Consider the following 13,267-nt stretch of genomic DNA (forward strand, 5'->3'; position numbering starts at 1 on the left):
CCAGCTAGGGTTTGACCACCACATCAATCACATCACCAGGACTGCCTTCTTCCACCTCAGGAACATCGCCCGTCTCCGCCCCTCACTCACCTTCTCTGCTGCAGAAACCCTCATCCGCGCATTTATCACATCCAGACTGGTCTATTGCAATATCATCCTCTATGGCTCATCATTCAAACTCCTCAATAAACTTCAATACATCCAGAACTCTGCTGCCCGCCTGCTCACCCACACCCGCTCCGAAGGAAGTCTCTTCTCACTACCTGCACGGACCAAGCACTGAACCTGGGGGGACAGGGCCTTCTCCATCGCTGCCCCCTCCCTCTGGAACTCACTCCCCAAACCCATCCGTATCTGCACACACCTCCCAACATTCAAGACCATGCTCACAACTCACCTTTTTAAATCAGCTTTTAATGTATAAGTTTGTGTGTTTTATACTGTTTTATTGCTGTTTTTATTCTGACTTCAAAACTGTAAAGTGTCGGTGAGCATTTGTTAAAAGCACTTACAAATAAAATGTATTATTATTATTAAATATATTAAAAAAGTCATTATATAGTTTGTCCTAAAAAATGGCACCAAAAAGACATAGTATACCATGTTGTAAAAAGACGCAACAAAAAAAGTCATTGTATAATATGTCGTAAAAAACTGCTCCATAAATGTCGTAGCATCGCATTGCTGTAAAATATGATGTTTGCCCTCTCCTGTATCTACGTACACATCAATATCAAATGCTGCTGCGTTACTTCACTCACACTTTTCTTTGCCACTCCTATGAATTCTGTTCCACTAATGCTTTCACCTCTTTCTGTCCCTCAAATCCTTCCTCTTCCTCATCAGGCTCTGTTGGCTCAGGGGTCAATAGACTCTCAGGACTCTGCAGGACCGAAGAGCAGCAGCCGGCAATCAGCTCCACTCCTCCACCACGTCTCTCTGACTGTGTGTGTGTCCATCCTGCCAACGTTTCTACTCCTCGTCTCATAAACACGAACTCACGCGCACATACAAACACCCACCCACACACAGACACACACACACACTCACATACTCACACATACACACTCAGAAATGGCAAGACCCAGAGAAAGGCACGTGACTCGTCGCCCTCCGCTACGAGAAAATGTCAACCGACAGACGTCCAAACATCAACAACAGGCTTTCGAGGAGGGAGAGTGTTTTGGAGGACGTTCAGATTAGCCGTGTCTCTCCACACACAAACACACAGACGGTGAGGAAGAGGAAGCTGGACTGTGTCTTCTCTGAGAGAGAAATAACAAAGGCAGAGACAGAGGGACTCGTGGGGATTTCGGATCACAGCGACTTCATTTCCAATGCTCCCTGTCTGGAGGGTTTGTGTGCTTTTTGTGCAGCCCGGCTCTGACTCACTCCCTCCAGCTTTTTTGGATCTGAGACAGCTGGACTGAAAACACAGGAATACACACACACATGCACACACACACACACACACACACACACACACACATTCGGACAACAAGTTTTAAAACCGGCAGCGAGCGAGAGAGACGACAGGCTTTCTAGGCTGGACAGACGGGGTAGATCCTTCCACGGTGTTTGTCAGCTCCATTTATCACTCCCCTGGACCTCTCTCGTGGCAAGAAATCTATACCACATACATTCAAAGCACAAACACACACACACACACACACACACATGCACACTGTCGCCGTCCCCTTAGACCTCGTTAGCGGGCAAACAGGGTCCCCACACGGACACAAACACTCATGCTGTACACCAGTGTGCTTTTTGCGGGTCTTTATCTTAATTTTGTCGTCGACATTCTGTACAAACTTCATTTAATGTGGAATATGAAAAAAGTCCATCCAATGAAATCTCAATGGGAGAGTGTATATTTCACATTCTGTAAGTGTATAGTTGTGTGAGCGCAGTGTGTGTGTCTTTCTTTGTTTGTTGGGGAGTATGTGTGTGTGTGTGTGTGTGTGTGTGTATGGCAGCAAAGAAAGGCTGGAAGGGTTCAAATCTTATAAGCAGCTGAAAGACGACGTGTGAAACTGTATCTCTGCTGAACTCTTAGTGTTGACATTGAAATACCGCTGAACTGATGGCACTGGAATATTTTACCTTCGGAAACCATTAATGCCATTTGAATCCCCATCGGTGAATTTTTCAAGTTCAAAAACTGAAGTTTGAAGAGAAGCTCACACTCTGAGCTGCAGCTTGAGCAAATAGACCCTCTAGGGCCGTTGTCACGATGACGTCATGTTATTATCACCTGCAGGTAAAGCTGCCCCCCCCCACACACACACACACAGCTGTAGGCTACATAGGAGTCTTAAAATGTCACCACAGTGTAATTATGCAACAGTTCAGTAATATACTAACATCGTTCTTTAGAGACAGGGTCGTTCCTTCTGTTTTAGTTTCATTGGTAAAAAGACCCAAAACCAAACACTGGAAACTGATCCCCAACAAATCTTACAGTGCGTTTAGTTCAGTTATATCTGATCATATGAACAAATGTAAAAGCTTTAACACTTTGATTTGTTTTTAATCAAAGAGCGACTAATAATCTGAAGAGGAAAGTTTGACTCTAAAAGTTTTGAGCTGAAACAGCAGAAACCTTTTTGTCTTTCATGCTTCAGTTCAGCTGTATTTATAATTCCACATTCAATGGTTCATCATGACGTCTTCAGTTGCTTATAACATTCAAATAATTTGGTCCTTTTGTTTGTTTTTTGCTTTCATGAACGTGTTTGACCTCTGTGTGTGTGTATGGGTTCTTCGGTGTGTACGTTACCTCTGGACACTCTGTGGGGTATTTTTTATGTTTCATAGACAATGCAGGACGTGAAACGTGAGCGAAGGCCTGTTGTGCTGTGAGACGGCCACGGGGTCGGTGTCCCGAGGGGTCGTCACGTCCTGTCCTCCGTCAGCTGGAAGTAAAAGAGAGATCAGTTTCTGTGACTATGGTGTGGCCTTACTTTACTGTTCTTTCTTACATACTTGAAAGAGAGACGATGAGTATTAGCGCCCCGCTAGCGGTCGAGACAAAGGTGAAATGTCCAACAATTGGTGCTGAGCAAAAGTGTTCCAAAAACTACGAGTCACATTGATATTAAATGAGGTGTTGGGGCGTTGGTGGCTTAGTGGTAGAGCGGGCGCCCCACATACAAGGCAATTGCCGCAGCGGCCCGGGTTCGAATCCAGCCTGTGGCCCTTTGCTGCATGTCATCCCCCCCCCCTTCTCTCTCTCCCCCCTTTCACACTTACCTGTCTTGTCCATTAAAGGCAAAATGCCCAAAAAAAATATCTTAAAAAAAAAAAAAAAATGAGGTGTCCGTATTCATGGTCTCCAGAGGACGAATCATGAGGATTCTGTGGATCCCCTGAGCTTTTCACAGCACCACCATCAGGACCAATTTAGCTTTTGATCAACATTTAGTAAGAAACCTTAAAGGCAATACACTGTTGATGCATATGTTCCTCAGACTGATAAAAATGTTTCTATAGGGATGTCAAAGGTTAACCCTTAATCGTGACACATATTGGTCTATGGGTTAATTTTGCTACTCTTCATTTATTGCACCAGCCGGGTCTGATGTAGTGAGAGCTAGCTGGTGGCGTCACTCATTTAGCATTTAATGCCAGTAACGCCGTCCTGACCCAACAGCGTCACTGTGGAATGACAGTGGCCACCCTCCTGTTTCCCCCCAGGGTCACCTTAGTGAGTAAGCAGCTAAATTTTGAGCCACAAACCCTCTTTAGCATTGTTAACACTGTTAGCACGACTAGTGGTGCTACATAGTTAATGATGCTAAAGGGATTCGTTGCATCTCAAAATTAAGATACTTAGTCACCAGGGTGACCTGGGGGAAAACTGAATGGTAGCCAACCTGTTTCTGCAACAACACCACCTTGCGCCGCTAGCTAGCTCCTACAAGACCTGTATGGCGTGCAGTGCAGAACAGCTAAGGATTTTGTTACCTAACCAGTGGAGACCGGAGGGTGAGCAACGGGAACTATGTTGCCACGTTAACGTGTCTAGCTGTCTGTTAGCAAAGACAGCAGAAAAGAAAAGTCAAAACATTTAAATCACCTAACATAGAAAAAAATGTGACCACCTCAAAACATCTAACACTTTGAAATGCAGGGATAAAACTGACTGAGTCAGTGGAGCGCCAGACAAAAAGGAAAGGACTTTTGTTTTTAGTGTCAGTTTGCTTTTTCTCCCCTCAAAAATCAGACGGTTAGTTACTGGTTAACAGGTGCCGGGCTTTCAAAATCAAAATTAAACACAGATGACATCCCTGACAAATCTGTTTAGTAAAGAAAGCTTTTTAAGAAGGTTGTACTTATTTTCATACAAATGAATTTTATCTTACAGCAAATTAAAATAATATGATTTTTCCAATTTCACTTTTCCTCAAGTAAAGCACCAAGAAACCTTGTGATTAGAGAGATTAGATTAGATTAGATTAGATTAGAGGAGATTTGTTTCCAACGAAAAATTATTTAGTAGATATAAAATAACTTCTTTTTTTGCCAGTTAATATTATTAAATTACATTCACAGATATTTAAATAAAGTTTGTTCAATTTAAACGACTTAGAAATCTAATTCCAACATTGCCTCAGAAATAAGTGATTTTTGTGGAAGAAACAAGCAAAAAGTAACAAAAAACAAAGATTCAGTGAACAGTTATTAAAGTAATGAGAATAAAAGGGGCCCAACAATGGATCCCTGTGGAACACCACATGTAACTTAAAGCCATAAAGTGATAACAAGAAGCAAAACACGATGAACAACTGTTGGGAACCACTGCTTTGGCGCACCCTCAGGGCAAACTTCAGATTTTAAATCCTTTTACTGTTGAGGGTCTAAAGAAAAGCTAAATCATGAGTATATTCCTCTGTCGCAAACGTTCATTTTGCAGCATCTTGCGGCCGCTAGCGGGGCTTTACACTCTGTGATTATGTGGAGGGAAAGAGAAACGAGAGGACGAGAGGAGGAAAAAGGTGAAAGTGAGGTTGTAAATTTGCTGATATATTTGTAAACTTTAACAGCGCTACAGCAGTGTAACTGAAATCTGTGTCTGGAGATCTAAATAAAAGTAACATCTGTAACAACAGCTGTTGGTTTTTCTGTTTGTGCACTTTCTGTGCCACCATCATGTGTGGGCTAAAAATACTGAGCAACAGGAGAGTGGGCTACTACTCATTATATTCAAACATGCACACGGATTACAACCACAGGAGCATCCCCTCCGTAAAGGAGCACAGTCCTACACTGACATGTTAACACATATTAAATATCCTGCAGAGTTCATTAAAGTAACGTGTTCCTGCAGGTGGGCGTCAGTGCAAACAGTCATGTGGCATAGGAGAAGTGGGCCCAGCCACTGTGACGTCACCTATCGGTTTGTCATGTCCCGTTTGAAGCCTTGAGTTAGCCAACTTGGATTGTTGGAGAAGTGACCATATTTGGACAAGAGGGTGAAGCTCTCACTAACACTAGCTGCCAGCACAAGGGATGTGACCATTCATTCATTCATTCATCTATTCATTTTCTGTCAGGGGTCACATACAATTTAGAGTCATCAATTAACCTGCATGTCGTTGGACTGTGGGAGGAAGCTGGAGCACCTGGAGGAAACCCACGCTGACACAGGGAGAACATGTCAGAGCACCTGGAGGAAACCCACGCTGACACAGGGAGAACATGTCGGAGCACCTGGAGGAAACCCACGCTGACACAGGGAGAACATGTGGGAGCACCTGGAGGAAACCCACGCTGACACAGGGAGAACATGTCAGAGCACCTGGAGGAAACCCACGCTGACAGGGGGAGAACATGTGGGAGCACCTGAGGAAACCCACGCTGACAGGGGGAGAACATGTGGGAGCACCTGGAGGAAACCCACGCTGACACAGGGAGAACATGTCAGAGCACCTGGAGGAAACCCACGCTGACACGGGGAGAACATGTCAGAGCACCTGGAGGAAACCCACGCTGACAGGGGGAGAACATGTGGGAGCACCTGAGGAAACCCACGCTGACAGGGGGAGAACATGTGGAGCACCTGGAGGAAACCCACGCTGACACAGGGAGAACATGTGGGAGCACCTGGAGGAAACCTACGCTGACACAGGGAGAACATGTGGGAGCACCTGGAGGAAACCCACGCTGACACAGGGAGAACATGTGGGAGCACCTGGAGGAAACCCACGCTGACACGGGGAGAACATGTCCGAGCACCTGGAGGAAACCCACGCTGACACAGGGAGAACATGTCAGAGCACCTGGAGGAAACCCACGCTGACACAGGGAGAACATGTCAGAGCACCTGGAGGAAACCCACGCTGACACAGGGAGAACATGTCAGAGCACCTGGAGGAAACCCACGCTGACACGGGAGAACATGTCAGAGCACCTGGAGGAAACCCACGCTGACACGGGAGAACATGTGGGAGCACCTGGAGGAAACCCACGCTGACACAGGGAGAACATGTCAGAGCACCTGGAGGAAACCCACGCTGACACAGCGAGAACATGTCAGAGCACCTGGAGGAAACCCACGCTGACACGCGGAGAACATGTGGGAGCACCTGGAGGAAACCCACGCTGACACAGGGAGAACATGTGGGAGCACCTGGAGGAAACCTACGCTGACACAGGGAGAACATGTGGGAACACCTGGAGGAAACCCACGCTGACACAGGGAGAACATGTCAGAGCACCTGGAGGAAACCCACGCTGACACAGGGAGAACATGTCAGAGCACCTGGAGGAAACCCACGCTGACACAGGGAGAACATGTGGGAGCACCTGAGGAAACCCACGCTGACAGGGGGAGAACATGTGGGAGCACTTGGAGGAAACCCACGCTGACACAGGGAGAACATGTCAGAGCACCTGGAGGAAACCCACGCTGACAGGGGGAGAACATGTCAGAGCACCTGGAGGAAACCCACGCTGACACAGGGAGAACATGTGGGAGCACCTGGAGGAAACCCACGCTGACACCGGGAGAACATGTGGGAGCACCTGGAGGAAACCCACGCTGACACAGGGAGAACATGTGTGAGCACCTGGAGGAAACCCACGCTGACACAGGGAGAACATGTGGGAGCACCTGGAGGAAACCTACGCTGACACAGGGAGAACATGTGGGAGCACCTGGAGGAAACCCACGCTGACACAGGGAGAACATCTGGGAGCACCTGGAGGAAACCCACACTGACACAGGGAGAACATGTCAGAGCACCTGGAGGAAACCCACGCTGACACAGGGAGAACATGTCAGAGCACCTGGAGGAAACCCACGCTGATACAGGGAGAACATGTGGGAGCACCTGGAGGACACCCACGCTGACACAGGGAGAACATGTCAGAGGACCTGGAGGAAACCCACGCTGACACAGGGAGAACATGTCAGAGCACCTGGAGGAAACCCACGCTGACACAGGGAGAACATGTCAGAGCACCTGGAGGAAACCCACACTGACACAGGGAGAACATGTCAGAGCACCTGGAGGAAACCCACGCTGACACGGGGAGAACATGTGGGAGCACCTGGAGGACACCCACGCTGACACGGGGAAAACATGTCAGAGGACCTGGAGGAAACCCACGCTGACACGGGGAGAACATGTCAGAGCACCTGGAGGAAACCCATGCTGACACAGGGAGAACATCTGGGAGCACCTGGAGGAAACCCACGCTGACACAGGGAGAACATGTCAGAGCACCTGGAGGAAACCCACGCTGACACGGGGAGAACATGTCGGAGCACCTGGAGGAAACCCACGCTGACACAGGGATGTGGTCAGTTAACCATTAATTGGTAAACCACAGAGAATATTTCTGACTGCATGTTGGTCTATACGCTGATTCTGCTACTCTTTAGTTTGCTGTGCTGTGCACCATCTAGATCTGCTGGAAGACAGACAGACGGCTTGCTGTGTCAATATGCAGAAACATGGTGCCTACTGCCCACCGGCGGCTTTGCATTGCCCACCGACTGGGTCAGGTGGGAGCTAGCTTGGCGCAACCTTAACAAGCATCATACAGCCTGTTTACCTGAAACCCTGAGTGCAGAGCTGATCTTCTTCCAGGAGCTGTTTATAAATGTGCAGACCTGTTGTCTGTGGGACAGATGTAGAGCTCTTGGTAGCCCTGCACTAACATGATCAACTTTTATCAGACTGAATATTCATAGAAGAAGGGAAAGATATCTGTCAGCAGTGACTGGTTGTTCCTTGTCACATGAAAGTGCGCGCTGCTGTGTTACAAAGGTCCAAAACTCAGTTTATGTCAGGGTGGGCAGGAATGCGTGTGTTCCATGACGCTGTCACTCTGGCGTTTGAGTGCACCTGCTGAGCATCTAAATTAAAAACAATGAATTTGAGGATGTAAAAAATGTGGCACGTGTGAGTCCCCAAAGACAACCCAAGTGTTACAATAAAACTTGACCATGAACTGAAAACACTGAAAGAGCAGCCTGTACTCTGAGTCTGGGGTTGCGCCGGGGTTACGTTACCTAACCAGCATTGTTGCCGTGATGGCAACTTGTCAATGGACAGCACCCACCTGAATATCTGAAGGCAAACTGTAAAACTATATGAATTCATTCATTCATTCATTCATCTTCTAACCGCTTCATCCTCTTGAGGGTTGCGGGGGGTGGAGCCTATCCCAGCTGACACTGGGTGAGAGGCAGGGTTCACCCTGGACAGGTCACCAGACTATCACAGGACTGACACATAGAGACAGACAACCATTCACACTCACATTCACACCTACGGACAATTTAGAGTCACCAATTAACCTGCATGTCTTTGGACTGTGGGAGGAAGCCGGAGTGCCCGGAGAGAACCCACGCTGACACAGGGAGAACATGTCAGAGCACCTGGAGGAAACCCACGCTGACACGGGGAGAACATGCAAACTCCACACCACCGTGCTGCCCCTATATGAATTCTATCTTCTCAAATTAATGATAAAATATTTTTTTACTAATTTGTCATATCGTCAGGAATATCGTTAACAAAGCAAAAACACCTGAAATATCCTGATATCATTTAGGACGGTATCTCGCACCCTGAGTCCTGATCATCTGACTGGATAAATGAGTCTTGGATTATTCTAAACGAGCTGTGTGAGAGTTTGATGTTGATATAGTTTTGTTAAACAAGGTGTTTACTTCAATTTATGAGGTAATTAACCACACCACGCGGTGATTAAATGTATTCATAGATGGTCATTTTGAAGGTGAAGTTTTCTCTTTAGTTGCTCTCTCAGACGCTGAAGTTTTCAGCTGATGTGTTTCGGTCGGACTGGAGGTCTTTCTGCCTCCTCAGCAACCTTTTCCCAAATTTAGTGTGACCACTCTGCAGCGTTGATCACCGGCACATAAAGTGTGACCTCCTCCTCTTAATGTGCTCAGAAAACCAGACAGAGGCTTTTAAAAAAACTGACCTGTGACTCAACTTTATGTTCCATATGTTTCTGCACAACCGAGAGCGGCGAGTACGTTACGAGTGATTCATACCTGTGGAGCGGTGGGCGAGAGACGAGCGTCTGATCCTGCTGATGACACATGTTAGTGCTGATTAAAACACGTCAGTGAAGAGACGCACTGAGTCTGACAACTGGCCGTCAAAAGAGTGATTAAATAAGAACTACTGACCCAACATGTGTGTGTGAGTGTGTCTGCATTACAGCTTTTGTCTTTCACACACTGTCACTCCTTCACATCTCCTCCTCCTCCTCTTCCTCCTCCATCATCGCTCTGCCTAATCTGAGCTCTTACTCTCTCCATTTGATTCAGACGACAGTGATAGCAGGTTGTGTTCAACTCTACCCATCCGTCTCTATTCCCTCTGTTTCCACACTGAATCCATCTGTCACATCTGCTCTGGCCTCCTTTACATCTCCATTTACAGGATCCATCTGCGCCTCTCCTCATCATCGTCCTCTCAGCGCTCACTTTGCTTCACAGCATCGTTCAACTCTCGTCTCTACCAGGGACTGAACGCAGGGATTTAGAATTTCATCTTCTACCTTCACTAGTTTTCAGTTTAGCGAACAACAACATGATGTATGTGAACAAAAAATAGAATATCATGAAAAAGTTCAATATTTCTTGTCAGTTATTTCAGAAAGTGAAAACTCTTCATATTCTGCACTCACACGGAGAAGACGAACTCAGATCAGCTGATGAACTCAAAGCACCTGCGCAGGTTTCCTGAGCCTGTAATCGGTCACATCAGGAGGAAGACTTAACAGTTCCCCAGAAGCACTCGTTACTCTTTACACAAGTAATTACATTACTTCACTTATTACTCCCTGCCAACAGTAATTCATTACACTACTCATTACATTACTTTTATTACACCCTGTAAAACTGGTAACTGCATATCTCCCCAAAATTGAGACGTGAACCTCTTGTGTGAAGTTTTAATTGGCCCCGCCCCTTCACACGTCTGAGATCATTTTATGTTGCTTTACTTTGAAATGTTCCTCACGTGTCCCATAAAAGTCCTGCTGAGAGCGCGCTCTGTTTTTATGTCCCTGAACTGTGGAGCTCTGGATATCAGAGTGTCTGACGCTCCCTCTGTATTTGTATACATAAATTAAAGACATAACTTTTTCATCTGGCTTTTAATGTTTCTCAACTTTTTGCTAACTTAAAGACAAATTACTTTATAGAATAACCCTCGTTGCCGTTAGCCACAAAGATTAGCCACTGAGACTAACCACAGATTACTAACAGATCAATTAGCTTGCTGCCACTGACGCTATCTCACTGGAAGTTTTACCCATAATCCTTCGTACAGTAGCGCCCTCAGCAACAAGGTGGACATGGTCTAAGGTATTAATTACTTTAACTCCAAATAAATGATGCCTGAACAGAAGAGCAGACTTTATCTGAGATGACTGAAACACAACCAACAAAAGGTGAATCAAGAGTTTTTCCAGGACGCGTCAGCTGCTCAGTGAGGTTCAGAGCTGTGTGACAGCGAGGAACATTCGGTCGCCTCCAACTTTCTTGTTTTAAACGTCAATAAATGTGAACACAGAACAGAGCTGCTGTCATTTACCTGGATTTACAGTGACCTTTTTGCAGACGACGTCCAGACCATCAAATAATGATTTCTTCAGCCGTCTGTCTGTCTCTGTCTCCTCACCACATGTTGGCTGTGCAGCAGTTTTGTTGTTTGCCAACTGAAAAAAGACAAAGAAGAAGAAGAAGAAGAAGAAGAGAGTTTTCATGTTCAGGTGTCTCACTGTGGACACACGTCTCTACTGTGGTGTCCCTCAGGGGTCGATTTAAGGGCCTTTATTCTTCAAGCTTTATCGGCTCAAGCTCTGACAAACCATTTATTATCCTAGTTACGATGACTGTACCCACATTTACTCGGCCCAGGGTTCACGCACATTTACATGGACAAAATTCAAAAGTTTTCCAAGACGTTTTAGAAAGACCCGTTACATGGGCCTGTAATCAAAAAATCAGCTAGCTGACACAGGTACATGGAGGGAGAGAGATGGAACAAGGAAATGAAGTAACGTACATGTTGGTTAACAAACGTCACACATCAACACGTTAGAGCTTTGTCATGTCGACACCTACGGAAAATAACTTTGCTGTTCTGTATTCGTTATTTACTCCTGTACAGCTGGTTTGTATGAATTGTGCTTTCTAAATAAACCTGAACTAACATCATGTGGAAACGCTGTTAGCGTGGACGCAGATCATTTTCCCGTGACATCAGCGTTTTAAAATGAAGACGTCTCAATGCAGACGATGAGCGGTTGCAGACCACCTGCCGTGTTGAGTGATGGCTGATCCCATGTGACAGCTGACTGAAGAGAGGAGCTGGAGATCAGCTGCAGACCGACTCTCCACTGCTGCTCCTCTTTAGTTTTTTCGCCCCTCCTAAAATATTTTCCTCCGTGTCCCTTCAGGGTCTCTGAGGAGCTCTTATTTTCCTTCCTTTGCCCTCCCCTCCCGCCTCATCTCCTGCAGCGCAGACAGGTCGGTGGTAAGCAAGGTAAGAGCCTAACTGTGTTGGACATTAACTGTAATGATTAGTGTCAGCTGGGCTCGCAGCGACAGTGTTACTGCTCCACCTTGTTTCCATCAGGACACAGTGGCCAGAGAGGGACCGGGGAGGAAGCCATAATCAGCCACCAGATGAGGTTAGGGGAGTGCGGGCGAGGCTGCAGGGAGGAAGTCTGGGCTGCGGTTAATGAGAGCTGACACAGCCGACAAACGGCCCACCTCCAAACTGAATAATGAAGTTTAAATTTGTGTGAAAAGAGAGGCAGCGTCGGTAAAGCTCTCTGCACTGACTCACGGAGCGACGCTGTGAGGCCTGCAGCTCACAGCCTTCAGCTTTCACACATTTAACATGTTTATTTGTGGCTGTGTCCAATGTATTCTAAAAAACAAAAACCTGTTTCAAATGTCTCATCCTGCATTTGTTTTCTCACAGACTTCTGTCCCTGTAGGGTGACCAGACGTGCCGAAAAATTCGGGACAGTCCCGAAATCCAAGCAGTTGGCCCGAATCCTGAATCCTGCCCTAACTGTCCCGAGAATGACACCAGAGCAGAGTCTGGAGGAGTTACTGCCTGATGAAACATTACAAACTGATCATGGTGGTTGAGTCGTCCTGCAGCTCTCGCCGGCTGCACATTGGCTGCAGCAGTTCCTACATGAATTATGGGTGTTGTAGTTTTTAAATTGTGTACAGCAGTGGAGCGCAAGCTGCAGCTGCGAGGAGTGATCTGCACGTTGCAGTGCAGCCTCTTGTTCTAACCGTTCTACAAACTGATTCGGCTGTAACGAATGTTTTATTTTGTTAGCTTTTATCTTTTCTCAAGTTTAAAGGACAGGTGCACTCACATTGATCACTTCCATAAAATAAAACGAGAAATTGGAAAAGAGGAAAAGAATTTGTTAAATGAGGGAGCTGATCACAAATGTGTTGTCTCTGTGTGTTTTCACATCTATTGTTGCTTTAATCTGCAGCTGCGATTTTAATGAAGCTGACATGTCGTGACAGTCAAGTCACACTAGAGGCCGACGCTGTTGTGTTACATGTCACGCCTCTTTTGCTGGTGTCATCATGCTGTCTGACATCACACACTGCAGCGACATGATGCTGCCATCGTTTGGTTCTGTGTAAAGAAAAGACTTTGTAGTGTGTGAGAAGTGAAAAGGACCTGCTGAAGGCTGGAACACCATGCCGTTAATCTGCCTCGCTGTGCTGTAC

General features: G+C 46.4%; 2 protein-coding genes across 3 annotated transcripts in view; one reads left to right on the plus strand and one right to left on the minus strand.

Moving 5' to 3' along the window:
* Positions 1 to 12,181, plus strand: part of gfra2b (GDNF family receptor alpha 2b) — a 180,881-nt gene extending 168,700 nt beyond the window's left edge. The window contains exons 10-11 of one of the 2 annotated variants that reach the window (XR_007451685.1): positions 11,956 to 12,041; positions 12,135 to 12,181. Coding sequence is in view for 1 of the 2 variants with exons in the window: in XM_049603832.1 (XP_049459789.1) it covers positions 847 to 990 (144 nt within the window). In the remaining variant the exon portion in view is untranslated. Of the gene's footprint in view, positions 1 to 846; positions 2,790 to 11,955; positions 12,042 to 12,134 lie in introns of those variants that run through there. The other variant, XM_049603832.1, reaches the window with a different exon arrangement.
* LOC125905703 (uncharacterized) overlaps positions 1 to 13,267 on the minus strand; it is a 220,719-nt gene that overhangs the window by 65,271 nt on the left and 142,181 nt on the right. Inside the window, exons 5-6 of the mRNA XM_049603868.1 lie at positions 5,891 to 6,022; positions 5,716 to 5,847 (exon numbers count right to left, since the gene is read on the minus strand). Coding sequence (XP_049459825.1) covers positions 5,716 to 5,847; positions 5,891 to 6,022 — 264 coding nt within the window. The remainder of the gene's footprint in view (positions 1 to 5,715; positions 5,848 to 5,890; positions 6,023 to 13,267) is intronic.

Source organism: Epinephelus fuscoguttatus, linkage group LG18 (genome assembly GCF_011397635.1).
Source record: "Epinephelus fuscoguttatus linkage group LG18, E.fuscoguttatus.final_Chr_v1".
NCBI lineage: Eukaryota > Metazoa > Chordata > Actinopteri > Perciformes > Serranidae > Epinephelus > Epinephelus fuscoguttatus.